At 47.1% G+C, this 27,410-nt stretch overlaps 1 protein-coding gene across 1 annotated transcript in view; it reads right to left on the bottom strand.

Annotated features, from left to right (window-relative positions):
- HIP1 (huntingtin interacting protein 1) overlaps nucleotides 1-27,410 on the bottom strand; it is a 297,153-nt gene that overhangs the window by 17,814 nt on the left and 251,929 nt on the right. Inside the window, exons 24-27 of the mRNA XM_063955990.1 lie at nucleotides 20,113-20,206; nucleotides 18,731-18,831; nucleotides 11,983-12,088; nucleotides 2,740-2,863 (exon numbers count right to left, since the gene is read on the bottom strand). Of these exons, the coding sequence (XP_063812060.1) occupies nucleotides 2,740-2,863; nucleotides 11,983-12,088; nucleotides 18,731-18,831; nucleotides 20,113-20,206 (425 nt within the window). The remainder of the gene's footprint in view (nucleotides 1-2,739; nucleotides 2,864-11,982; nucleotides 12,089-18,730; nucleotides 18,832-20,112; nucleotides 20,207-27,410) is intronic.

The following is a 27,410-nucleotide window of genomic DNA, read 5'->3' as shown; positions in this document are numbered from 1 at the left end:
AGTGCCTCCCCAGGCCCTGACCTCACCGCACGTCACTGAGAAGAACCAACATAAGGAACATCCCCTCTCTCTTTAGGGTAATTCTATTGGATGTCTTTCCGAATACAAACACTCCCCCATGTGTATGTAATGCAAATAAAACCAAAGCATAGAAATAAAATATCACTTAGCTTCCTGTATACGATCCTTTGTGACAGGGCCCCGTGTCGACCAGGAGTTGACATTCACAGTATCCAATCCACGGCAGGAAAAGAATAAACATTCGGACTCCTTGAGAGGATCTGAGACCAACTCGTCACGGCCGACCTAGAGCTTTATCAACAGAGCGACCAGCACATGAGAAGGAATACAATTACTTCAGCATTCATTATAAGTCATAATATGAATATACATAATGGAATATATATATATATATAAAACATACATATAAGCGGATTGTCCGGAACCGTCGGGTCCCTAGCGACATTAATGTGTTCTGAATGTGTATGACCATGTACTGAATGCCCTAGTTGTGGATCTACCAGGAAACATTATGGTCGACAGAAAACCTAGTATTCGTCGACAGCAGGGAGTAGTAACCAGGCAAAATAACATTCTTGCAACCCCGAGGGGTCCGAGGGAAGTATACATAAATAATTTTAATAACACTCCCCCACATATACTACCATGTCTGCGCTCGAGCTACAGGCCCATGGAACCGTACCATACATATACATATAAATATATATACAGGCATAAGGCAGTTACAGCATGTTAATTTACACCCAGTTGGTGCCGACAGGGCCTCCCATACAGTGTTTACTTTTAACAAGCATACAACTACCGACCTGCTGATACTGCATCTACCGAATCACGTACCAACAGGTGTCGGCGATGCCGACAGTGATCCCCACAGCTGTTTGTGACAGAGCACTCACGCATGTCGACATATGTTGACTAAAGAGCTATAGTGGGTATATCTGACAGGGAACACACAGAGATATATGCACAACAATAATGATTACATGCCCAATATCTACAATAGTGCTATACAGGTTGAGTATCCTTTATCCAAAATGCTTGGGACCAGAGGTATTTTGGATATCGGATTTTTCCGTATTTTGGAATAATTGCATACCATAATGAGATATCATGTCGATGGGACCCAAGGCTAAGCACAGAATGCATTTATGTTTCATATACACCTTATACACACAGCCTGAAGGTAACTTTAGCGAATATTTTTAATAACTTTGTACACACACTTTGTTTAATGGACATTCACACAATGCATTTATGTTTCACATACACCTTATACACACAGCCTGAAGGTCATTTAATACAATATTTTTAATAACTTTGTGTATTAAACAAAGTTTGTGTACATTGAGCCATCAAAAAACAAAGGTTTCACTATCTCACTCTCACGCAAAAAATTCCGTATTTCGGAATATTCCGTATTTCGGAATATTTGGATATGGGATACTTAACCTGTATTTCCTTCTATATAGCACTAAAACACTGTGCCCCCACTCGTTTGTACTATATACATGCTTTTGGCGGGGACATGGAGAAAATGGCGCTGAATCTTGTTGTGAAGGCTAAGCCCCATCCCTTCTCGGCGCGCTTCAGCCCATCTATTAAAATAACTTTTTTATGCTGGCGGAGGCCGTATACAGTGCCCATGCACTGTATACATGTCTTTTTCACACACAAATAGGTTTATATTGCTGCCCAGGGCGCGCCCCCCCCCCCCCCCCCCCTGCGCCCTTGTAAAGCCGTTGGTGCGTGGGAGCAATGGCGCGCAGGGCGGCCGCTGCTGTATACTGGCGGGGGTATCGGACCCGGTGCCCAGGCACCGAATATGTATCTCTTGCCATCGGTTTTGACCCTCAGTAACTTGCTGCCCAGGGCGCTCCCCCCCAGCGCCCTGCGAGTGCCGTTGGTGTGTGGGAGCATGGAGCGCAACGCTACCGCTGCGCTTACCTCCGTTACTGAAGTCTTCTGTTCTTCTAATACTCACCCGGCTTCTTGCTTCTGGCTTCTGTGAGGGGGTTGACGGCGCAGCTCAGGAAACAAGCAGCTAGGCGAACCAAGTGATCGAACCCTCTGGAGCTAATGGTGTCCAGTAGCCTAAGAAGCAGAGCCCTTGAACTAAGCAGAAGTAGGTCTGACTTCTCTCCCCTCAGTCCCACGATGCAGGGAGCCTGTAGCCAGCAGGTCTCCCTGAAAATAAAAAACCTAACAATAAAGTCTTTAGAGAAACTCTGTAGAGCTCCCCTAGTGTGTGTCCAGTCACTCCTGGGCACAGAGTCTAATTGAGGTCTGGAGGAGGGGCATAGAGGGAGGAGCCAGTTCACACCCATTCAAAGTCTTATAGTGTGCCCATGTTTCCTGCAGATCCCGTCTATACCCCATGGTCCTTACGGAGTCCCCAGCATCCTCTAGGACGTACTAGAAATATTTGTAATTCGAACTTGATTTACTTAGGAAGTATCCCCCCCAATAATTTGCATAGTTTACAACACACTGAAGCAAAGATTTATCAAACTTTGTAAAAAAGACATGTCGAGGTGTTACCCATAGCAACTGATCAGATTACAGCTATCATTTTATAGAATGTACTAGATAGCTGAAATCTGATTGGTCGCTATTGCTTTTCATTTTTAGAAGGTTTGATGAATCTCCCTCACGTGTTAGTATTAATGCACTATACTTGCAGCAAAGCAGCATAGGTTAAAAAAACAATATCCCACTTGCCTTTTTCTTCAATCTGGGACTTGACGGACTTTGTAGAAGCCACCACACCTGCAGCATTGTGGTTTACAACTTTTGAGGCCTGCTGTAGTCTTGTCAAGTTAGCACTGTTTTTCTCGGCCTTCACCTATATAGATCAGAGAGCACATTGATTAATCCATAAAGACTATAATGTGGTATTGTTTCTGCAGGCAAAGGGAATAGGAAGCATATCCACAGCAACAGAAGATAATTCAGATCAAAACCAAATAAAAATAGGCAGAGAGAAGAACATAGCTAGGAACAGAAAAAGCACAAACAAAACTCTAAAAGCTATGTGTGCAAATGCTAGGAGCTTAGGAAATAAAATCCCAGAACTAACTGCAATAATGACAAGGGATGATCTAGACATTGTGGCAATTACAGAGTCATGGTACAATGAAAATCATGACTGGGACATAGCTATACCGGGATATACTTTGTTTAGGAAGGACAGAATTGGAAAAATCGGGGGAGGGGTAGCAATGTATGTAAAAAATGCCATAAATACTACATTAATACAAAGTATTGAAGAAAAAACTGAGGCCCTTTGGGTGACCATAGAAACAGGGGAAAAGTTGATTATTCGTATTGGCGTGATATACAGGCCACCAGGTCAGGAAGAGGAACTTGACAAGAACCTATTGCAGGACATAACTAAAATAAGAATTTACTTACCGATAATTCTATTTCTCGGAGTCCGTAGTGGATGCTGGGGTTCCTGAAAGGACCATGGGGAATAGCGGCTCCGCAGGAGACAGGATAGCGGCTCCGCAGGAGACAGGGCACAAAAAAGTAAAGCTTTACTAGGTCAGGTGGTGTGCACTGGCTCCTCCCCCTATGACCCTCCTCCAGACTCCAGTTAGGTACTGTGCCCGGACGAGCATACACAATAAGGGAGGCATTTTGAATCCCGGGTAAGACTCATACCAGCCACACCAATCACACCGTACAACTTGTGATCTAAACCCAGTTAACAGTATGACAACAGAAAGGGCCTCTTAAAGATGGCTCCTTAACAATAACCCGAATTAGTTAACAATAACTATGTACAAGTATTGCAGATAATCCGCACTTGGGATGGGCGCCCAGCATCCACTACGGACTCCGAGAAATAGAATTATCGGTAAGTAAATTCTTATTTTCTCTATCGTCCTAAGTGGATGCTGGGGTTCCTGAAAGGACCATGGGGATTATACCAAAGCTCCCAAACGGGCGGGAGAGTGCGGATGACTCTGCAGCACCGAATGAGAGAACTCCAGGTCCTCCTTTGCCAGGGTATCAAATTTGTAAAATTTTACAAACGTGTTCTCCCCCGACCACGTAGCTGCTCGGCAGAGTTGTAATGCCGAGACCCCTCGGGCAGCCGCCCAAGATGAGCCCACCTTCCTTGTGGAGTGGGCTTTTACAGTTTTAGGCTGTGGCAGGCCTGCCACAGAATGTGCAAGTTGAATTGTGTTACAAATCCAACGAGCAATCGACTGCTTAGAAGCAGGTGCGCCCAACTTGTTGGGTGCATACAATATAAACAGCGAGTCAGATTTTCTGACTCCAGCCGTCCTTGCAATGTATATTTTTAAGGCTCTGACAACGTCCAACAACTTGGAGTCCTCCAAGTCGCTAGTGGCCGCAGGCACCACAATAGGTTGGTTCAGATGAAATGCTGATACCACTTTAGGGAGAAAATGCGGACGAGTCCGCAGTTCTGCCCTATCCGAATGGAAGATTAGATAAGGACTTTTATAAGATAAAGCCGCCAATTCAGATACTCTCCTGGCAGAGGCCAGGGCTAGTAACATAGTCACTTTCAATGTGAGATATTTCAAATCCACCTTTTTCAATGGTTCAAACCAATGGGATTTGAGGAAATCTAAAACTACATTTAGATCCCACGGTGCCACCGGAGGCACCACAGGAGGCTGTATATGCAGTACTCCCTTGACAAAAGTCTGGACCTCAGGGACAGAGGCCAATTCTTTTTGGAAGAATATTGACAGGGCCGAAATTTGAACCTTAATGGATCCCAATTTGAGACCCATAGATAATCCTGATTGCAGGAAATGTAGGAAACGACCCAGTTGGAATTCCTCCGTCGGAACCCTCCGATCCTCGCACCACGCTACATATTTTCGCCAAATGCGGTGATAATGTTTCACGGTGACTTCCTTCCGTGCCTTAATCAAGGTAGGAATGACTTCTTCTGGAATGCCTTTCCCTTTTAGGATCTGGCGTTCAACCGCCATGCCGTCAAACGCAGCCGCGGTAAGTCTTGAAAAAGACAGGGACCCTGCTGTAGCAGGTCCCTTCTCAGAGGTAGAGGCCACGGTTCGTCCGTGAGCATCTCTTGAAGTTCCGGATACCAAGTCCTTCTCGGCCAATCCGGAACCACTAGTATTGTTCTTACTCTTCTTTGCCGTATGATCTTCAATACCTTTGGTATGAGCGGCAGAGGAGGAAACACATACACTGACTGGTACACCCAAGGAGTTACCAGTGCGTCCACAGCTATTGCCTGTGGATCTCTTGACCTGGCGCAATATTTGTCCAGTTTCTTGTTGAGGCGAGACGCCATCATGTCTACAATTGGTCTTTCCCAACGGTCTATTAACATGTTGAAGACTTCTGGATGTAGACCCCACTCTCCCGGATGAAGATCGTGTCTGCTGAGGAAGTCTGCTTCCCAGTTGTCCACGCCCGGGATGAACACTGCTGACAGTGCTATCACGTGATTCTCCGCCCAGCGAAGAATCTTGGCAGCTTCTGCCATTGCACTCCTGCTTCTTGTGCCGCCCTGCCTGTTTACATGGGCGACCGCCGTGATGTTGTCCGACTGAATCAACACCGGCTTTCCTTGCAGGAGAAGTTCCGCCTGGCTTAGAGCATTGTAGATTGCTCTTAGTTCCAGAATGTTTATGTGAAGAGACTTTTCCAGACTCGTCCATACTCCCTGGAAGTTTCTTCCTTGTGTGACTGCTCCCCAGCCTCTCAGGCTGGCGTCCGTGGTCACCAGGATCCAATCCTGAATGCCGAATCTGCGGCCTTCTAATAGGTGAGCCTTCTGCAACCACCACAGAAGTGACACCCTTGTCTTTGGTGACAGGGTTATTCGCAGGTGCATCTGCAGATGCGACCCTGACCATTTGTCCAACAGATCCCTTTGGAATATTCTTGCATGGAATCTGCCGAATGGAATTGCTTCGTAAGAAGCCACCATTTTTCCCAGGACTCTTGTGCATTGATGTACTGACACTTTTCCTGGTTTTAGGAGGTTCCTGACCAGATCGGATAACTCCTTGGCTTTTTCCTCTGGAAGGAAAACCTTTTTCTGAACCGTGTCCAGAATCATTCCTAGGAACAGCAGACGAGTTGTCGGGATTAAATGGGATTTTGGAATATTCAGAATCCACCCGTGTTGTCTTAGCACCTCTTGAGATAGTGCTAAAGCTGTCTCCAGCTGTTCTCTGGACCTTGCCCTTATTAGGAGATCGTCCAAGTATGGGATAACTAATACGCCTTTTCTTCGAAGAAGAATCATCATCTCGGCCATTACCTTGGTAAAGATCCGAGGTGCCGTGGACAATCCGAACGGCAGCGTCTGAAACTGATAGTGACAGTTTTGAACAATGAACCTGAGGTACCCCTGGTGTGCGGGGTAAATCGGAACGTGTAGATACGCATCCTTGATGTCCAAGGATACCATAAAGTCCCCTTCTTCCAGGTTCGCTATCACTGCTCTGAGTGACTCCATCTTGAACTTGAACTTTTTTATGTAGAGGTTCAAGGACTTCAGATTTAGAATAGGCCTTACCGAGCCATCCGGCTTCGGTACCACAAATAGAGTGGAATAATACCCCTTTCCTTGTTGTAATAGGGGTACTTTGACTATCACCTGCTGAGCGTACAGCTTGTGAATGGCTTCCAACACCCTCTCCCTTTCGGAAGAGACGGTTGGTAAGGCAGACTTCAGGAAACGATGAGGAGGATCCGTCTCTAATTCCAACCTGTACCCCTGAGATATTATCTGCAGGATCCAGGGGTCTACCTGCGAGTGAGCCCACTGCGCGCTGTAATTTTTGAGACGGCCCCCCACTGTCCCCGAGTCCGCTTGAGAGGCCCCAGCGTCATGCTGAGGTTTTTGCAGGAGCCGGGGAGGGCTTCTGTTCCTGGGAAGGAGCTGCCTGTTGGTGTCTCTTCCCTCTTCCTCTGCCTCGTGGCAGGTACGACAAGCCCTTTGCTCTCTTATTTTTGTAGGAGCGAAAAGGCTGCGGTTGAAAGGTCGGTGCCTTTCTCTTCTGATAGACCAACTCCAAATAACTCCTCCCCTTTATACGGCAAAACCTCCATGTGACGTTTTGAATCCGCATCGCCTGTCCACTGTCGTGTCCATAAGGCTCTTCTGGCTGAAATGGACATAGCACTCACCCGAGATGCCAGTGTGCAAATATCCCTCTGTGCATCACGCATATAAATAAATGCATCCTTTATTTGTTCTAACGACAGTAAAACATTGTCCCTATCTAGGGTATCAATATTTTCAATCAGGGATTCTGACCAAACTACTCCAGCACTGCACATCCAGGCAGTTGCTATAGCTGGTCGTAGTATAACACCTGCATGTGTGTATATATTCTTTTGAATAACTTCCATCTTTCTATCTGATGGATCCTTAAGTGCGGCCGTCTCAGGAGAGGGTAACGCCACTTGTTTGGATAAGCGTGTGAGCGCCTTGTCCACCTTAGGGGGTGTTTCCCAGCGCGCCCTAACCTCTGGCGGGAAAGGGTATAATGCCAATAACTTTTTTGAAATTATCAACTTTTTATCAGGAGCAACCCACGCTTCATCACACACGTCATTTAATTCTTCTGATTCAGGAAAAACTGTTTGTAGTTTTTTCACACCATACATAATACCCTGTTTTACGGTATCTGTAGTATCAGCTAAATGTAACGTCTCCTTCATTGCCAAAATCATATAACGTGTGGCCCTACTGGAAAATACGTTTGAATTTCTACCGTCGTCACTGGAATCAGTGCCCGTGTCTGGGTCTGTGTCGACCGACTGAGGCAAAGGGCGTTTTACAGCCCCTGACGGTGTTTGAGGCGCCTGGACAGGCATTAATTGATTGTCCGGCCGCCTCATGTCCTCAACTGACTGTTTAAGGGAAGATAAACTATCACGTAATTCCACAAATAAAGGCATCCATTCTGGTGTCGACCCCCTGGGGGGTGACATCTGCATATTTGGCAATTGCTCCGCCTCCACACCAATATCGTCCTCATACATGTCGACACCACGTACCGACACACACCGCAAACTCACAGGGAATGCTCTAATGAAGACAGGACCCACTAGCCCTTTTGGGGAGACAGAGGGAGAGTCTGCCAGCACACACCACAAAGCGCTATATATACAAGGGATATCCTTATATTAAGTGCTCCCTTATAGCTGCTTTAATATATATATATATAGCCATTAATGTGCCCCCCCTCTCTGTTTTACCCTGTTTCTGTAGTGCAGTGCAGGGGAGAGACCTGGGAGCCGTTCTGACCAGCGGAGCTGTGACAGAAAATGGCGCCGTGTGCTGAGGAGATAGGCCCCGCCCCTTTTTCGGCGGGTTCTTCTCCCGCTATTTTTCCAGTCAGGCAGGGGTTAAATATCTCCATATAGCCCCTATGGGCTATATGTGAGGTATTTTTAGCCTTGTATAAGGTTTATATTTGCCTCTCAGAGCGCCCCCCCCCAGCGCTCTGCACCCTCAGTGACTGCCCAGTGAAGTGTGCTGAGAGGAAAATGGCGCACAGCTGCAGTGCTGTGCGCTACCTTATGAAGACTGAGGAGTCTTCAGCCGCCGGTTTCCGGACCTCTTCACGCTTCAGCATCTGCAAGGGGGTCGGCGGCGCGGCTCCGGGACCGGACTCCACGGCTGGGCCTGTGTTCGATCCCTCTGGAGCTAATGGTGTCCAGTAGCCAAGCAGCAAATCCACTCTGCATGCAGGTGAGTTTACTACTTTCCCCCTAAGTCCCACGTTGCAGTGATCCTGTTGCCAGCAGGACTCACTGTAAAGAAAAAAACCTAAACTAAACTTTCTCTAAGCAGCTCTTTAGGAGAGCCACCTAGATTGCACCCTTCTCGTTCGGGCACAAAATCTAACTGGAGTCTGGAGGAGGGTCATAGGGGGAGGAGCCAGTGCACACCACCTGACCTAGTAAAGCTTTACTTTTTTGTGCCCTGTCTCCTGCGGAGCCGCTATCCTGTCTCCTGCGGAGCCGCTATTCCCCATGGTCCTTTCAGGAACCCCAGCATCCACTTAGGACGATAGAGAAAATGGCATTAAAAGGAGAGGTAATAATCATGGGAGACTTTAATCTTCCTGATGTAAACTGGGAGGTGTCTGTTGCTAGTTCCACTAGAAGTAGGAACATTTTAAATTCCCTTCAGGGAGCATCCCTCCACCAATTGGTGAGGGAGCCCACTCGGAAAGACGCAATATTAGACTTAATACTTACAAATGGAGACAGATTATCAGACGTAAAAGTGGGTGAAAACCTCGGATCCAGTGATCATCAAGCAGTATGGTTCAGCATTAAGACAGAGACTGACTCGTCCCATACAAAAACAAAGGTGTTGGATTTTAGGAAGGCTGATTTTGTAGGGATGGGAAAATGTGTAAGCGATTCTTTGGCAGAGTGGAGGAACTTGGAAACAGTGCAGGAGAGGTGGAAAACATTCAAATGTGCAATATTGAAGGCAACAGACCTTTGTATCAAAACTGTTAGGAAAAACACAAGGAAAAGGAAGCCAGTGTGGTTTGCAAAAGAAGTAGCAAATATTGTGAGAGCAAAAAAGATGGCTTTTAGGAAATATAAGCAGACACAAAATAATGAAGACAAAAAGATATATCTTGTTAGACAGAAGGAGACAAAGAAGGTAATCAGATGTGCAAAGGCACAAGCTGAGGAGAAAATGGCCCAGTCAGTGGGTAAAGGAGGCAAAACTTTTTTTAGGTATATAAGCGAAAAAAGAAAAACAAAAGGCGGAATTATAAAACTAAAGACGGACACTGGGAATCTTGTTGAGGGAGACAATTTAATAGCAGATCATCTTAATGATTATTTTTGCTCAGTATTTACTACTGAAAGAGAGGGGAAGGGGCCACAGTTAAGTTGCAGGGATATTCAGGAAAATGAAACAAGTACATTTACAGAGGAGAAGGTCCTAACAGAACTCTCAAAGCTGAAAGTGGACAAATCTATGGGGCCAGATGGGATACATCCAAGGATACTAAAAGAACTTAAAGAGGTGCTGGTAGCACCATTGACAGAATTATTCAACCAGTCATTAGCTACAGGAGAAATTCCAGGGGACTGGAAAAGAGCAAACGTAGTCCCACTGCACAAAAGTGGAAGCAAGGAAGAGGCAAACAACTACAGACCAGTGAGTCTTACATCAGTAGTAGGGAAATTGATGGAAACACTCTTAAAAGAAAGAGTTGTAGATCATCTCAAATCCGGCAATTTACTGGATCCCAAACAGCATAGATTCACTGGGGGAAGATCATGTCAAACAAATCTTATTGACTTTTTTGATTGTGTGACTAAAGTGATGGATAAAGGTGGAGCCATGGATATAGCTTATCTTGACTTTAGTAAGGCTTTTGACACAGTTCCACATCGCAGACTGCTAAATAAACTTGAAAGTTTGGGATTGGATATTAGGATTATTGAATGGATAAGATCTTGGTTGAAGGATAGAAAACAGAGAGTTGTGGTAAATGGAGTGCATTCACAGGAGGGAAATGTTACCAGTGGAGTACCCCAGGGATCTGTACTTGGACCAGTGCTTTTCAATATCTTTATTGGTGACATTGCAAATGGGATTAAAGGGAAAGTATGCCTTTTTGCAGATGACACAAAGGTATGCAACAGGGTAGACACACCAGGTGGGGTAAAACAAATGATTGAGGATCTAGGTAGACTAGAGGAATGGTCAAGAGTCTGGCAATTACAGTTTAATGCCAAAAAATGCAAAATCATGCACTTGGGTCTCAAAAATCCTAAAGCTAAATACAGTATTAATGGCACTATACTGGAAACTACTGAGGAGGAAAGGGATCTAGGAGTCACTATTTCAGATGACTTAAAGGCAGGTAAGCAATGTAACAAGGCAATGAGGAAGGCTAGTCAGATGCTTGGCTGCATTGGGAGAGGAATCAGCAGCAGAAAGAAAGAAGTAATAATGCCACTGTATAGGTCATTGGTACGGCCTCATCTAGAATACTGTATTCAGTTCTGGAGGCCATATCTTCAAAAGGATATTAATACATTAGAAACTGTACAAAGGAGGGCAACTAAAATGGTGCATGGCCTACATCACAAAACATACCCAGAAAGACTAAGAAATCTCAATATGTATAGTTTGGAGCAGAGAAGAGAAAGGGGGGACATGATAGAAACTTTCAAATATATGAAGGGTTTTAACAAAGTCCAGGAGGGAAACATTCTCCAAATGAAGAGAAGCAATAGGACACGAGGACATGCACTGAGACTGGAGGGTGGGAGGTTCAGGGGAAATTTGCGGAAAAATTATTTCACAGAAAGGGTAGTGGACAAGTGGAATAGCCTCCCATCAGAGGTGGTAGAGGCTAAGACAGTAGAGCAATTTAAACATGCATGGGATAGACATAAGGATATCCTTACAAAGAAATAAGGATCAAATAAGGTTAGTGATAAAAAAAATAATATATAAAAAAAAAAAAGGGGCAGACTAGATGGGCCAAGTGGTTCTTATCTGCCGACAAATTCTATGTTTCTATGTTTCTATGGCTGATGAAGACTTGTTAATATGAATGTGGCAAATTTTTTAATGAAGACAATTCTGAGGGTTCTGGTGAAAAATACTGTATGACCATATTGAACTCAGTAACAATATCAAGCTTTTTACCAATGTTTTCTAATGAAAAATAATTGCACTTGGTTCAAGTTATCTCACACAGTAACAGCATACTTGCCTACCTGACCCTCTCCATGAGGAGAAAATGCTCTGTTCCTGGACTTTCCTGGTAATGTATGAATCCCATCACCTGTGGTGAGCTACTTAATTGATAAGAAAAGTGTTTCACCACAGGTGATGGCAATCATACATTACCAGGAAAGTCCAGGAACAGAGCATTTTCTCCCTCATGGAGAGGGTCAGGTAGGCAAGTATGAGTAACAGTGCTCAGGCCATACCTTAGAAGCTGCCACAAGCTGAGCAGTACTTGCAGCAATTTCATGGGAACACACAATTAGATCTTCAAATTTCCCCTGTCCTTGCACCACAAGGTCTGCAGCGTCCCTGAAAAGAGGGAAAAGATGAACAACAGGAAAAGGACAGACAGACAAGTACAGACCCTCCAACATGACCCGCCCCACTAGGTACAAAATGCTCTGTTTCTGGACTTCCCTCTTAATGTATGATTTCCATCACCTGTGTTGAACTAGTTATTTGATAAGAAAGCTGTTTCTTTACAGGTGATGGCAATCATAAATTAAGAGGGAAGTCCAGGAGCAGAGCATTTTGTACCTAGTGGGGCGGGTCATGTTGGAGGGTATGCAAGTATAGAGGTAATGAATGAACAATGCAGCATACTTGCCTACATGACCCTCTCCATGAGGGAGAAAATGCTCTGTTCCTGGACTTTCCTGGTAATGTTCGATTGCCATCACCTGTGGTGAAACACCTTTCTTATCAATTACCTAGCTCACCACAGTCAATCAAACATTACCAGGAAAGTCCAGGAACAGAGCATTTTCTCCTCATGGAGAGGGTCAGGTAGGCAACTATGCAAAGCAGAGATAACACAAAGCTAACAACGTATTCTATTGCAAAACCACAATAACCTCTGTATCAGGTATTCATCAGCTGAATCAGAAGAATAATACTCAAGCGGTAGGATACTAAAAATAAGAATTTACTTACCGATAATTCTATTTCTCGTAGTCCATAGTGGATGCTGGGGACTCCGTAAGGACCATGGGGAATAGCGGCTCCGCAGGAGACTGGGCACAAAAGTAAAGCTTTAGAACTACCTGGTGTGCACTGGCTCCTCCCCCTATGACCCTCCTCCAAGCCTCAGTTAGGATACTGTGCCCGGACGAGCGTACACAATAAGGAAGGATTTTGAATCCCGGGTAAGACTCATACCAGCCACACCAATCACACCATATAACTTGTGATCTAAACCCAGTTAACAGCATGATAACAGAGGAGCCTCTAGAAAAGATGGCTCACTACAGCAATAACCCGATTTTTTGGTAACAATAACTATGTACCAGTATTGCAGACAATCCGCACTTGGGATGGGCGCCCAGCATCCACTACGGACTACGAGAAATAGAATTATCGGTAAGTAAATTCTTATTTTCTCTAACGTCCTAAGTGGATGCTGGGGACTCCGTAAGGACCATGGGGATTATACCAAAGCTCCCAAACGGGCGGGAGAGTGCGGATGACTCTGCAGCACCAAATGAGAGAACTCCAGGTCCTCCTCAGCCAGGGTATCAAATTTGTAGAATTTTACAAACGTATTTGCTCCTGACCAAGTAGCTGCTCGGCAAAGTTGTAAAGCCGAGACCCCTCGGGCAGCCGCCCAAGATGAGCCCACCTTCCTTGTGGAATGGGCTTTTACAGATTTTGGCTGTGGCAGGCCTGCCACAGAATGTGCAAGCTGAATTGTACTACAAATCCAACGAGCAATAGTCTGCTTAGAAGCAGGAGCACCCAGCTTGTTGGGTGCATACAGAATAAACGACGAGTCAGATTTTCTGACTCCAGCCGTCCTGGAAACCTATATTTCCAGGGCTCTGACAACGTCTAGCAACTTGGAGTCCTCCAAGTCCCTAGTAGCCGCAGGCACCACAATAGGTTGATTCAGGTGAAACGCTGAAAACCACCTTAGGGAGAAACTGAGGACAAGTCCTCAATTCCGCCCTGTCCGAATGGAAAATCAGATGAGGGCTTTTACAGGATAAAGCCGCCAATTCTGACACGCACCTGGCCCAGGCCAGGGCCAACAGCATGACCACTTTCCATGTGAGATATTTTAACTCCACATATTTAAGTGGTTCAAACCAATGTGACTTTTGGAACCCAAAAACTACATTTAGATCCCAAGGTGCCACTGGAGGCACAAAAGGAGGCTGTATATACAGTACCCCTTTCACAAACGTCTGAACTTCAGGAACTGAAGCTAGTTCTTTTTTGGAAGAAAATTGACAGGGCCGAAATTTGAACCTTAATGGACCCCCATTTCAGGCCCATAGACACTCCTGTTTGCAGGAAATGTAGGAATCGACCTAGTTGAAAATTCCTCCGTCGGGACCTTACTGGCCTCGCACCACGCAACATATTTTCGCCAAATGCGGTGGTAATGTTTTGCGGTTATATCTTTCCTGGCTTTGATCAGGATAGGAATGACTTCATCCGGAATGCCTTTCTCCTTCAGGATCCGGCGTTCAACCGCCATGCCGTCAAACGCAGCCGCGGTAAGTCTTGGAACAGACAGGGTCCTTGCTGGAGCAGGTCCCTTCTTAGAGGTAGAGGCCACGGATCTTTCGTGAGCATCTCTTGAAGTTCCGGTTACCAAGTCCTTCTTGGCCAATTCGGAGCCACGAATCTAGTGCTTGAGAGGCAGAGGAGGGAACACATACACTGACTGGTACACCCACTGTGTTACCAGAGCGTCTACAGCTATTGCCTGAGGGTCCCTTGACCTGGCGCAATACTTGTCGAGTTTTATAAACATGTGGAAGACTTCTGGGTGAAGTCCCCACTCTCCCGGGTGGAGGTCGTGTCTGCTGAGGAAGTCTGCTTCCCAGTTGTCCACTCCCGGAATGAATACTGCTGACAGTGCTATCACATGATTTTCCGCCCAGCGAAGAATCCCTGCAGCTTCTGCCATTGCCCTCCTGCTTCTTGTGTCACCCTGTCTGTTTACGTGGGTGACTGCCGTGATGTTGTCCGAATGGATCAACTCCGGGTGACCTTGAAGCAGAGGTCTTGCTGAGCTTAGAGCATTGTAAATGGCCCTTAGCTTCAGGATATTTATGTGAAGTGATGTCTCCAGGCTTGACCATAAGCTCTGGAAATTCCTTCCCTGTGTGACTGCTCCCCAGCCTCGCAGGCTGGCATCCGTGGTCACCAGGACCCAGTCCTGAATGTGCGGCCCTCTAGAAGATGAGCACTCTGCAACCACCACAGGAGAGACACCCTTGTGCTTGGTGACAGGGTTATCCGCTGATGCATCTGAAGATGCGACCCGGACCATTTGTCCAGCAGGTCCCACTGGAAAATTCTTGCGTGGAATCTGCCGAATGGGATTGCTTCGTAGGAAGCCACCATTTTTCCCAGAACCATTTTATTGATGTACTGAGACTTGGCTCGGTTATAGGAGGTTCCCGACTAGCTCGGATAACTCCCTGACTTTCTCCTCCGGGAGAAACACCTTTTTCTGGACTGTGTCCAGGATCATCCCTAGGAACAGAAGACGAGTCGTCGGAATCAGCTGCGATTTTGGAATATTGAGAATCCAATCGTGCTGCCGCAACACTACCTGAGATAGTGCTACACCGACCTCCAACTGTTCCCTGGATCTTACCCTTATCAGGGAATCGTCCAAGTAAGGGATAACTAAAATTCCTTCGAAGGAGTATCATCATTTCGGCCATTACCTTGGTAAAGACCCGGGGTGCCGTGGACCATCCATACGGCAGCGTCTGAAACTGATAGTGACAGTTCTGTACCATAAACCTGAGGTACCCTTGGTGAGAAGGGTAAATTGGGACATGAAGGTAAGCATCCTTGATGTCCCGAGACATCATGTAGTCCCCTTCTTCCAGGTTCGCAATCACTGCTCTGAGTGACTCAATCTTGAATTTGAACCTCCGTATGTAAGTGTTCAAGATTTTAGATTTAGAATCGGTCTCACCGAGTCGTCCGGCTTCGGTACCAAAACAGTGTGGAATAATACCCCGTTCCCTGTTGCAGGAGGGGTACCTTGATTATCACCTGCTGGGAATACAGCTTGTGAATGGCTTCCAAACTTGCCTCCCTGTCAGAAGGAGACATCGGTAAAGCCGACTTTAAGAAACTGCGAGGGGGAGACGTCTCGAATTCCAATTTGTACCCCTGAGATATCACCTGAAGGATCCAGGGGTCTACTTGCGAGTGAGCCCACTGCGCGCTGAAATTCATTGAGACGGGCCCCCACCGTGCCTGATTCTGCTTGTAAAGCCCCAGCGTCATACTGAGGGCTTGGCAGAGGCGGGAGAGGGCTTCTGTTCCTGGGAACTGGCTGATTTCTGCAGCCTTTTTCCTCTCCCTCTGTCACGGGGCAGAAATGAGGAACCTTTTGCCCGCTTGCCCACGAAAAGACTGCGCCTGATAATACGGCGTCTTCTTATGTTGAGAGGCGACCTGGGGTACAAACGTGGATTTCCCAGCTGTTGCCGTGGCCACCAGGTCTGAAAGACCGACCCCAAATAACTCCTCCCCTTAATAAGGCAATACTTCCAAATGTCGTTTGGAATCCGCATCACCTGACCACTGTCGTGTCCATAACCCTCTACTGGTAGAAATGGACAACGCACTTAGACTTGATGCCAGTCGGCAAATATTCCGCTGTGCATCACGCATATATAGAAATGCATCTTTTAAATGCTCTATAGGCAATAATATACTGTCCCTATCTAGGGTATCAATATTTTCAGTCAGGGAATCCGACCACGCCAACCCAGCACTGCACATCCAGGCTGAGGCGATTGCTGGTCGCAGTATAACACCAGTATGTGTGTAAATACATTTTAGGATACCCTCATGCTTTCTATCAGCAGGATCCTTAAGGGCGGCCATCTCAGGAGAGGGTAGAGCCCTTGTTCTTACAAGCGTGTGAGCGCTTTATCCACCCTAGGGGGTGTTTCCCAACGCACCCTAACCTCTGGCGGGAAAGGATATAATGCCAATAACATTTTAGAAATTATCAGTTGTTATCGGGGGAAACCCACGCTTCATCACACACCTCATTTAATTTCTCAGATTCAGGAAAACTACAGGTAGTTTTTCCTCACCGAACATAATACCCCTTTTTGGTGGTACTCGTATTATCAGAAATGTGTAAAACATTTTTCATTGCCTCAATCATGTAACGTGTGGCCCTACTGGAAGTCACATTTGTCTCTTCACCGTCGACACTGGAGTCAGTATCCGTGTCGGCGTCTATATCTGCCATCTGAGGTAACGGGCGCTTTAGAGCCCCTGACGGCCTATGAGACGTCTGGACAGGCACAAGCTGAGTAGCCGGCTGTCTCATGTCAATCACTGTCTTTTATACAGAGCTGACACTGTCACGTAATTCCTTCCAACAGTTCATCCACTCAGGTGTCGACCCCCTAGGGGGTGACATCACTATTACAGGCAATCTGCTCCGTCTCCACATCATTTTTCTCCTCATACATGTCGACACAAACGTACCGACATACAGCACACACACAGGGAATGCTCTGATAGAGGACAGGACCCCACTAGCCCTTTGGGGAGACAGAGGGAGAGTTTGCCAGCACACACCAGAGCGCTATATATATACAGGGATAACCTTATATAAGTGTTTTTCCCCTTATAGCTGCTGTATCTTTAATACTGCGCGTAATTAGTGCCCCCCTCTCTTTTTTAACCCTTTCTGTAGTGTAGTGACTGCAGGGGAGAGCCAGGGAGCTTCCCTCCAACGGAGCTGTGAGGGAAAATGGCGCCAGTGTGCTGAGGAGATAGGCTCCGCCCCCTTATCGGCGGCCTTATCTCCCGTTTTTCTATGTATTCTGGCAGGGGTTAAATTCATCCATATAGCCCAGGAGCTATATGTGATGCATTTTTTGCCATCCAAGAGGTGTTTTTATTGCGTCTCAGGGCGCCCCCCCCCAGCGCCCTGCACCCTCAGTGACCAGAGTGTGAAGTGTGCTGAGAGCAATGGCGCACAGCTGCAGCGCTGTGCGCTACCTTGTTGAAGACAGGACGTCTTCTGCCGCCGATTTTCCGGACCTCTTCTGTCTTCTGGCTCTGTAAGGGGGCCGGCGGCGCGGCTCTGGGACCCATCCATGGCTGGGCCTGTGATCGTCCCTCTGGAGCTAATGTCCAGTAGCCTAAGAAGCCCAATCCACTCTGCACGCAGGTGAGTTCGCTTCTTCTCCCCTTAGTCCCTCGATGCAGTGAGCCTGTTGCCAGCAGGTCTCACTGAAAATAAAAAACCTAAAACTAAACTTTTCACTAAGCAGCTCAGGAGAGCCACCTAGTGTGCACCCTTCTCGTTCGGGCACAAAAATCTAACTGAGGCTTGGAGGAGGGTCATAGGGGGAGGAGCCAGTGCACACCAGGTAGTTCTAAAGCTTTACTTTTGTGCCCAGTCTCCTGCGGAGCCGCTATTCCCCATGGTCCTTACGGAGTCCCCAGCATCCACTTAGGACGTTAGAGAAATCACTGACATTTACACTCTGCTGACAGAGAAACTGCTGTTTGGTCAGTAATCTTGAACATTTGCAATCTACAGAGTATATTTACTAAGGGGTGGCGAATAAAAGCACTGCTTTTCAGTGCTACTGGCAGTGGGATTTAAAAAGGCAATCATATTATATGCAAAACATTACTGGCTATGCATTTTTTGTTATTGCCCTTTGAAATCCTGCAGCCATAATAGTCAGAGCTTAGTAATATACCACAAAGTCTGCTCAGACAGGAAATGAAAGGTACCACTGGCTAATATAACTCTAATGGGGAGCTGGTAGTAAGGAGACACTGCATACTGTCCTACAAGTAGCTGCTTTTGCTATATAAAACCATATGAAATGAGACAACCAGACAGCCAATCAGCCAGCTATGTACAGTTTGCTGTATCTACCTCTGTGTGGGCACCAGCAATAAAAGAGCAGCTCTTTGTTGATCATTTATACTTACATCATGACAGTAGCTCCCCAACCCACTGCCTTGGAAGCAGAGATCAGTCCTTCTGTCCACCGTGAGTTTCTGGCATAAAACTCTTTGGGAGATGCTGTACCCTACAAAATAAAATACAAAACTCAATACAAATGGTGCCTAGACAATGGGCCTAATTCAGATGCGGTCTCACAGCACCTATTGCATGCAAATTGGTCAGTGTCTGAGCCGCAGTGCGCATGTGCACCGAGGAATTAGTTGCAAAGTGAGTGACAGGAAGACAGCGTTTGGGGGTGGTAATGGGGAGACGTGTCATGGCCGTTGACATGGTAGCGTGCATAAATTAGTAGTAGTGATCTTACTTGTAACAGGAGAGCACTCTACATCCCAGGGGAGCAGCTCATCCTGCACATATACAGAGGCATTCAGACTCTGTGACATGACCCGATTTGTGACGATGGTACTGATATATCAGCAGGTGTACACCGCCAGGCGGAAATGATGCGACAGCAGTGGGCGTACCAATGCTCAGATTAGCTTCTGCCCATATTAGCATATAATCGCGATTGCATAAGGCAAAAGATAACAACACCAAGAGCAAGAACAACCACATCTGGATTAGGCCCAAGGAGAGTTAGGGACTGGAGCTCCCATAGTACTACAGTAGATATATGAAATAAAATTGCAATATATGAAATAAAATTGCGTTACCAGCTAGTTAGGATGTTTTAAGAAATATGCAAATTATTAGAAATAAACCATAATAGTCAGTGATTCGTAGTTACATAAAGTGATACAAAGTGAGTCATAAGATGGCTAAGGTACAAGGGTTACTTCCTAGCTATAATATCTCACTATGGAAGGGGATGTACTAAAGGGAAAATGTGACCAAAAACTGAATTTTTTTTCGGAATTTGGCCGCATTTTCCATATGTACAAAGCGATGGGTAATACCAGCTTTTGCTAGAATTACCCTATAGAAGCCTGGCGCTTCTTATTGGGTTTACAACTGAGAGGGATCGAATTCACACCAAGTGGTGCTTGCCTCACTGGATGCATACGCAGAAGGACTCCAAAGTTGTAAAGCGCAACGGAATTTGCTGCGCTATATAAGAAACTGTAAATAAATAAATACACCCCGGAAGTGCTTCTATCGCAAAGGGCTGTCCTTTGCGATCTACATCGCATTTATAAGTACATACACAGAAAGTATGTATGAGATGTGTGGCGGGATGTACTGCATCGCAGATGTGATGCTAAGTGCTTCCTGCCCTATTTAGCAGTGATGGACGCAGCTGTACTTGGCAATTGTGCTCTATATACTGTAAATCTGGCCTATTGCTAGCAAGCATAACAGGCACCGACACCTGGACTGGTAACGAAAGGAAGATGGATGTACTGACCCCTCCACTCTCCACAATTTCTTTCTGAAGGTCCTTTGAGGCCATTATCAAAGCTTGAATTCCCTGCATGAGATCTGTGCATGACCCCAGGATCCTGCAGAACAAAGGTGCATATATTTACGTTACATGGAAACACCTGGAGCATAGACAGTAGCTCAGTAAAGGAGAGATGTATCAAACCTTCAAGAGAGATAAAGTGGATAAGTTGCTCAAAACAACCAACCAGCCTCCGTCATTTTAGAGGCTGTGTCAGACAAATGACAGCTAGAAGCCGATTGGTTGCATTGGGTAACTTCCCCACTGAATCTCTCTCCAAGATTTGATACATCTCCCTCTTAGAAAGAGCTGTCATCTACAGAGAGATTCCAGTGCAGCGCCTATGGCTGACATAACAACATGAATGACAGAGCATGGACAGGGGAAAATATAGTTTATTTTTCCTGACCTTAATCTGCCTTCATCATCAGCGGCGGTTGGAGCACCTGGGCTACAGCGCTGACCACACAGTGCAGGGGGGGCACTTAGCACATATTGGGGGATTTGTTTGAAAAGTCAGTTGGGTGACTGTTCTTTCCAATCTAATAGACAGGAAAAAACAGACATACAACCGACTTTTCAAACAATTGAATATCCCCCATGTACACGTTATGCTGTATGTAATATATGTGCTACAGTAGTTGATTATTCCAGGGATCGGCAGCACTGTGTGAATTAAGCCACCACGCAGCACCCCGGACTCAGCATTGAGCTTTACTCTCTTTCTAAGTTCGCCTCCAGACTCCCATTGGCTAATTTCACAGGAGTCTGGGGGCGGGCTTAGAAGGAGAAAAATAAGAATTTACTTACCGATAATTCTATTTCTCGTAGTCCGTAGTGGATGCTGGGAACTCCGTAAGGACCATGGGGAATAGCGGCTCCGCAGGAGACTGGGCACAAAAGTAAAAGCTTTAGGACTACCTGGTGTGCACTGGCTCCTCCCCCTATGACCCTCCTCCAAGCCTCAGTTAGGATACTGTGCCCGGACGAGCGTACACAATAAGGAAGGATATTGAATCCCGGGTAAGACTCATACCAGCCACACCAATCACACCGTACAACCTGTGATCTGAACCCAGTTAACAGCATGATAACAGAGGAGCCTCCGAAAAGATGGCTCACAACAATAATAACCCGATTTTTGTAACAATAACTATGTACAAGTATTGCAGACAATCCGCACTTGGGATGGGCGCCCAGCATCCACTACGGACTACGAGAAATAGAATTATCGGTAAGTAAATTCTTATTTTCTCTGACGTCCTAGTGGATGCTGGGAACTCCGTAACTATGCAAAGCAGAGATAACACAAAGCTAACAACGTATTCTATTGCAAAACCACAATAACCTCTGTATCAGGTATTCATCAGCTGAATCAGAAGAATAATACTCAAGCGGTAGGATACTAAAAATAAGAATTTACTTACCGATAATTCTATTTCTCGTAGTCCGTAGTGGATGCTGGGGACTCCGTAAGGACCATGGGGAATAGCGGCTCCGCAGGAGACTGGGCACAAAAGTAAAGCTTTAGAACTACCTGGTGTGCACTGGCTCCTCCCCCTATGACCCTCCTCCAAGCCTCAGTTAGGATACTGTGCCCGGACGAGCGTACACAATAAGGAAGGATTTTGAATCCCGGGTAAGACTCATACCAGCCACACCAATCACACCATATAACTTGTGATCTAAACCCAGTTAACAGCATGATAACAGAGGAGCCTCTAGAAAAGATGGCTCACTACAGCAATAACCCGATTTTTTGGTAACAATAACTATGTACCAGTATTGCAGACAATCCGCACTTGGGATGGGCGCCCAGCATCCACTACGGACTACGAGAAATAGAATTATCGGTAAGTAAATTCTTATTTTCTCTAACGTCCTAAGTGGATGCTGGGGACTCCGTAAGGACCATGGGGATTATACCAAAGCTCCCAAACGGGCGGGAGAGTGCGGATGACTCTGCAGCACCGAATGAGAGAACTCCAGGTCCTCCTCAGCCAGGGTATCAAATTTGTAGAATTTTGCAAACGTGTTTGCCCCTGACCAAGTAGCTGCTCGGCAAAGTTGTAAAGCCGAGACCCCTCGGGCAGCCGCCCAAGATGAGCCCACTTTCCTTGTGGAATGGGCTTTTACAGATTTTGGCTGTGGCAGGCCTGCCACAGAATGTGCAAGCTGAATTGTACTACAAATCCAACGAGCAATAGTCTGCTTAGAAGCAGGAGCACCCAGCTTGTTGGGTGCATACAGGATAAACAGCGAGTCAGATTTTCTGACTCCAGCCGTCCTGGAAACATATATTTTCAGGGCCCTGACTACGTCCAGCAACTTGGAGTCCTCCAAGTCCCTAGTAGCCACAGGCACCACAATAGGCTGGTTCAAGTGAAATGCTGAAACCACCTTAGGGAGAAATTGAGGACGAGTCCTCAATTCTGCCCTGTCCGTATGAAAAATTAGGTAAGGGCTTTTATAGGATAAAGCCGCCAATTCTGAGACACGCCTGGCTGAAGGCAGGGCTAACAGCATTACCACCTTCCATGTGAGATATTTTAAGTCCACAGTGGAAAGTGGTTCAAACCAATGTGATTTTAGGAACCCCAAAACTACATTGAGATCCCAAGGTGCCACTGGAGGCACAAAAGGAGGTTGTATATGCAGTACCCCCTTGACAAACGTCTGTACTTCAGGAACTGAAGCCAGTTCTTTTTGGAAGAAAATCGACAGGGCCGAAATTTGAACCTTAATGGACCCTAATTTTAGGCCCATAGACAGTCCTGTTTGCAGGAAATGCAGGAAACGACCCAGTTGAAATTCCTCTGTAGGGGCCTTCCTGGCCTCGCACCACGCAACATATTTACGCCAAATACGGTGATAATGTTGTACGGTTACATCCTTCCTGGCTTTGATCAGGGTAGGGATGACTTCATCCGGAATGCCTTTTTCCTTCAGGATCCGGCGTTCAACCGCCATGCCGTCAAACGCAGCCGCGGTAAGTCTTGGAACAGACAGGGTCCCTGCTGGAGCAGGTCCTTTCTTAGAGGTAGAGGCCACGGGTCCTCTGTGAGCATCTCTTGAAGTTCCGGGTACCAAGTCCTTCTTGGCCAATCCGGAGCCACGAGTATAGTCCTTACTCCTCTCCTTCTTATGATCCTCAGTACCTTGGGTATGAGAGGCAGAGGAGGGAACACATACACTGACTGGTACACCCATGGTGTTACCAGAGCGTCCACAGCTATTGCCTGAGGGTCCCTCGACCTGGCGCAATACCTGTCTAGTTTTTTGTTGAGGCGGGACGCCATCATGTCCACCTTTGGTTTTTCCCAACGGTTCACAATCATGTGGAAGACTTCTGGGTGAAGTCCCCACTCCCCCGGGTGGAGGTCGTGTCTGCTGAGGAAGTCTGCTTCCCAGTTGTCCACTCCCGGAATGAACACTGCTGCCAGTGCTATCACATGATTTTCTGCCCAGCGAAGAATCCTTGCAACTTCTGTCATTGCCCTCCTGCTTCTTGTGCCGCCCTGTCTGTTTACGTGGGCGACTGCCGTGATGTTGTCCGACTGGATCAGCACCGGCTGACCTTGAAGCAGAGGTCTTGCTAGGCTCAGAGCATTGTAGATGGCTCTTAGCTCCAGGATATTTATGTGAAGTGATGTCTCCAGGCTTGACCACAAGCCCTGGAAATTTTTTCCCTGTGTGACTGCTCCCCAGCCTCTCAGGCTGGCATCCGTGGTCATCAGGACCCAGTCCTGAATGCCGAATCTGCGGTCCTCTAGAAGATGAGCACTCTGCAACCACCACAGGAGAGACACTCTTGTCCTTGGAGACAAGATTATCCGCTGATGCATCTGAAGATGCGATCCGGACCATTTGTCTAGCAGATCCCACTGGAAGGTTCGTGCGTGGAATCTGCCGAATGGGATTGCTTCGTAAGAAGCCACCATTTTTCCCAGAACCCTTGTGCATTGATGCACTGAGACTTGGCCTGGTTTTAGGAGCTTTCTGACTAGTTCGGATAACTCCCTGGCTTTCTCCTCCGGGAGAAACACCTTTTTCTGGACTGTGTCCAGGATCATCCCTAGGAATAGAAGTCGTGTCGTCGGGATCAGCTGCGATTTTGGGATATTGAGAATCCAACCGTGCTGGCGCAGCACTATCTGAGATAGTGCTACCCCGACTTCCAACTGTTCCCTGGATCTTGCCCTTATCAGGAGATCGTCCAAGTAAGGGATAACTAAAACTCCCTTCTTTCGAAAGAGTATCATCATTTCGGCCATTACCTTGGTAAAGACCCGGGGTGCCGTGGACAATCCAAACGGCAGCGTCTGAAACTGATAGTGACAGTTCTGTACCACAAACCTGAGGTACCCTTGGTGAGAAGGGTAAATTGGGACGTGCAGGTAAGCATCTTTGATGTCCAGAGACACCATATAGTCCCCTTCCTCTAGGTTTGCAATCACTGCTCTGAGTGACTCCATCTTGAATTTCAACCTTTGTATGTAAGTGTTCAAGGATTTCAGGTTTAAAATTGGTCTCACCGAGCCGTCCGGCTTCGGTACCACAAATAGTGTGGAATAGTACCCCTTTCCCTGTTGTAGGAGGGGTACCTTGATTATCACCTGCTGGGAATACAGCTTGTGAATGGCTTCCAATACTGCCTCCCTGTCTGAGGGAGACGTCGGTAAAGCAGACTTTAGAAAACGGCGAGGGGGAGACGTCTCGAATTCCAATTTGTACCCCTGAGATACCACCTGAAGGATCCAGGGGTCCACTTGCGAGTGGGCCCACTGCGCACTGAACTTCTTGAGACGGGCCCCCACCGTGCCTGAGTCCGCTTGTAAAGCCCCAGCGTCATGCTGAGGACTTTGCGGAGGCGGGAGAGGGCTTTTGTTCCTGGGAACTGGCTGTTTGTTGCAGCCTTTTTCCTCTCCCTCTGCCACGGGGCAGAAATGAGGCGCCTTTTGCCCGCTTGCCCTTATGGGGCCGAAAGGACTGCGCCTGATAATATGGCGTCTTCTTAGGTTGAGAAGCTACCTGGGGTAAAAATGTGGATTTTCCAGCAGTTGCCGTGGCTACCAGGTCTGATAGACCTACCCCAAATAACTCCTCCCCCTTATAAGGCAATACTTCCATGTGCCTTTTAGAATCCGCATCACCTGACCACTGCCGCGTCCATAAACCTCTTCTTGCAGAAATGGACAGCGCGCTAACTCTTGATGCCAGTCGGCAAATATCCCTCTGTGCATCACGCATATATAGAAATGCATCCTTCAAATGCTCTATAGTCAATAATATACTGTCCCTATCAAGGGTATCAATATTTTCAGTCAGGGAATCCGACCACGCCAGGCCCGCACTGCACATCCAGGCTGAGGCTATTGCTGGTCGCAGTATAACACCCGTGTGAGAGTATATACATTTTAGGATATTCTCCAGCTTTCTATCGGCAGGTTCCTTTAGGGCGGCCGTATCAGGAGAGGGTAGTGCTACCTGTTTAGACAAGCGTGTGAGCGCTTTATCCACCCTAGGGGGTGTTTCCCAACGTGCCCTATCCTCTGGCGGGAAAGGGTACGATGCCAATAACCTTTTAGGAATTATCAGTTTTTTATCGGGGGAAACCCACGCCTCATCACACACTTCATTTATTTCCTCGGATACAGGAAAAACTACAGGCAGTTTTTTCTCACCAAACATAATACCCTTCTTAGTGGTACTTGTATTATCAGAGATATGCAATACATTTTATATTGCTTCAATCATATAACGTGTGGCCCTAGTGGAAGTCACGTTTGTCTCCTCATCATCGACACTGGAGTCAGTATCCGTGTCTGCCATTTGAGGTAACGGGCGTTTTAAAGCCCCTGATGGCGTTTGAGACCCCTGGACAGGCACAAGCTGATTAGCCGGCTGTCTCATGTCGTCAACTGTCTGTCGTAAGGAGCTGACACTGACACGCAATTCCTTCCACAAGCTCATCCACTCAGGTGTCGACTCCCTAGGGGGTGACAACTGTATAAAGGCAACTGCTCCGCTTCCATCTCATTTTCCTCCTCAAACATGTCGACACAATCGTACCGACACACCGCACACACACAGGGAATGCTCTGATAGAGGACAGGACCCCACTAGCCCTTTGGGGAGACAGAGGGAGAGTATGCCAGCACACACCAGAGCGCTATATATATATACAGGAATACCACTATCAAGTGTGTTTTTCCTATAAAACTGCGCCAAATAAGTGCCCCCCCTCTCTTTTTTACCCTTTTCTGTAGTGCAGGACTGCAGGGGAGAGTCAGGGAGACGTCCTTCCAGCGGAGCTGTGATGGAAAATGGCGCCAGTGTGCTGAGGAGATAGGCTCCGCCCCCTTCTCAGCGGCCTTTTCTCCCGCTTTTTTGGTAATTCTGGCAGGGGTTAAAATGCACCCATATAGCCCTGGGGGTTATATGTGGTGTATTTATGCCAGCCAAGGTGTTTTACATTGCTGCCCCCCCAGCGCCCTGCACCCTCAGTGACCGGAGTGTGAAGTGTGCTGAGTAACAATGGCGCACAGCTGCAGTGCTGTGCGCTACCTTGTTGAAGACTGATGTCTTCTGCCGCCGATTTTTCCGGACCTTTTCTTGCTTCTGGCTCTGTGTAAGGGGGCCGGCGGCGCGGCTCCGGGACCGAGCTCCGAGGCTGGGCCTGTGTTCGGTCCCTCTGGAGCTAATGGTGTCCAGTAGCCTAAGAAGCCCAATCCACTCTGCACGCAGGTGAGTTCGCTTCTTCTCCCCTTAGTCCCTCGATGCAGTGAGCCTGTTGCCAGCAGGTCTCACTGAAAATAAAAAACCTAAAACTAAACTTTTCACTAAGAAGCTCAGGAGAGCCCCTAGTGTGCACCCTTCTCGTTCGGGCACAAAAATCTAACTGAGGCTTGGAGGAGGGTCATAGGGGGAGGAGCCAGTGCACACCAGGTAGTCCTAAAGCTTTTACTTTTGTGCCCAGTCTCCTGCGGAGCCGCTATTCCCCATGGTCCTTACGGAGTTCCCAGCATCCACTAGGACGTCAGAGAAAGAAGCCTAATGCTGAGTCCTGGGTGCCGCTTAATACACACAGCACTGCCGATCCCCACACTGTGCTGCCGATCCCCAGGATAACCAGCCAACACATAATTTACATACAGCATAACATGTATGTTTATGTGCACTCAGTGCCCCCGCCCCCTGCACCGTGTGGTTGGCACAGCATCCGCCACTGGTCATTATCATTGTGTTATCTGCACTGCGGT

Source organism: Pseudophryne corroboree, chromosome 2 (genome assembly GCF_028390025.1).
Source record: "Pseudophryne corroboree isolate aPseCor3 chromosome 2, aPseCor3.hap2, whole genome shotgun sequence".
Taxonomy (NCBI): Eukaryota; Metazoa; Chordata; class Amphibia; order Anura; family Myobatrachidae; genus Pseudophryne; species Pseudophryne corroboree.
The sequence above is the reverse complement of the archived record's forward strand: the minus strand, read 5'-3'. Positions and strand labels throughout refer to the sequence as shown.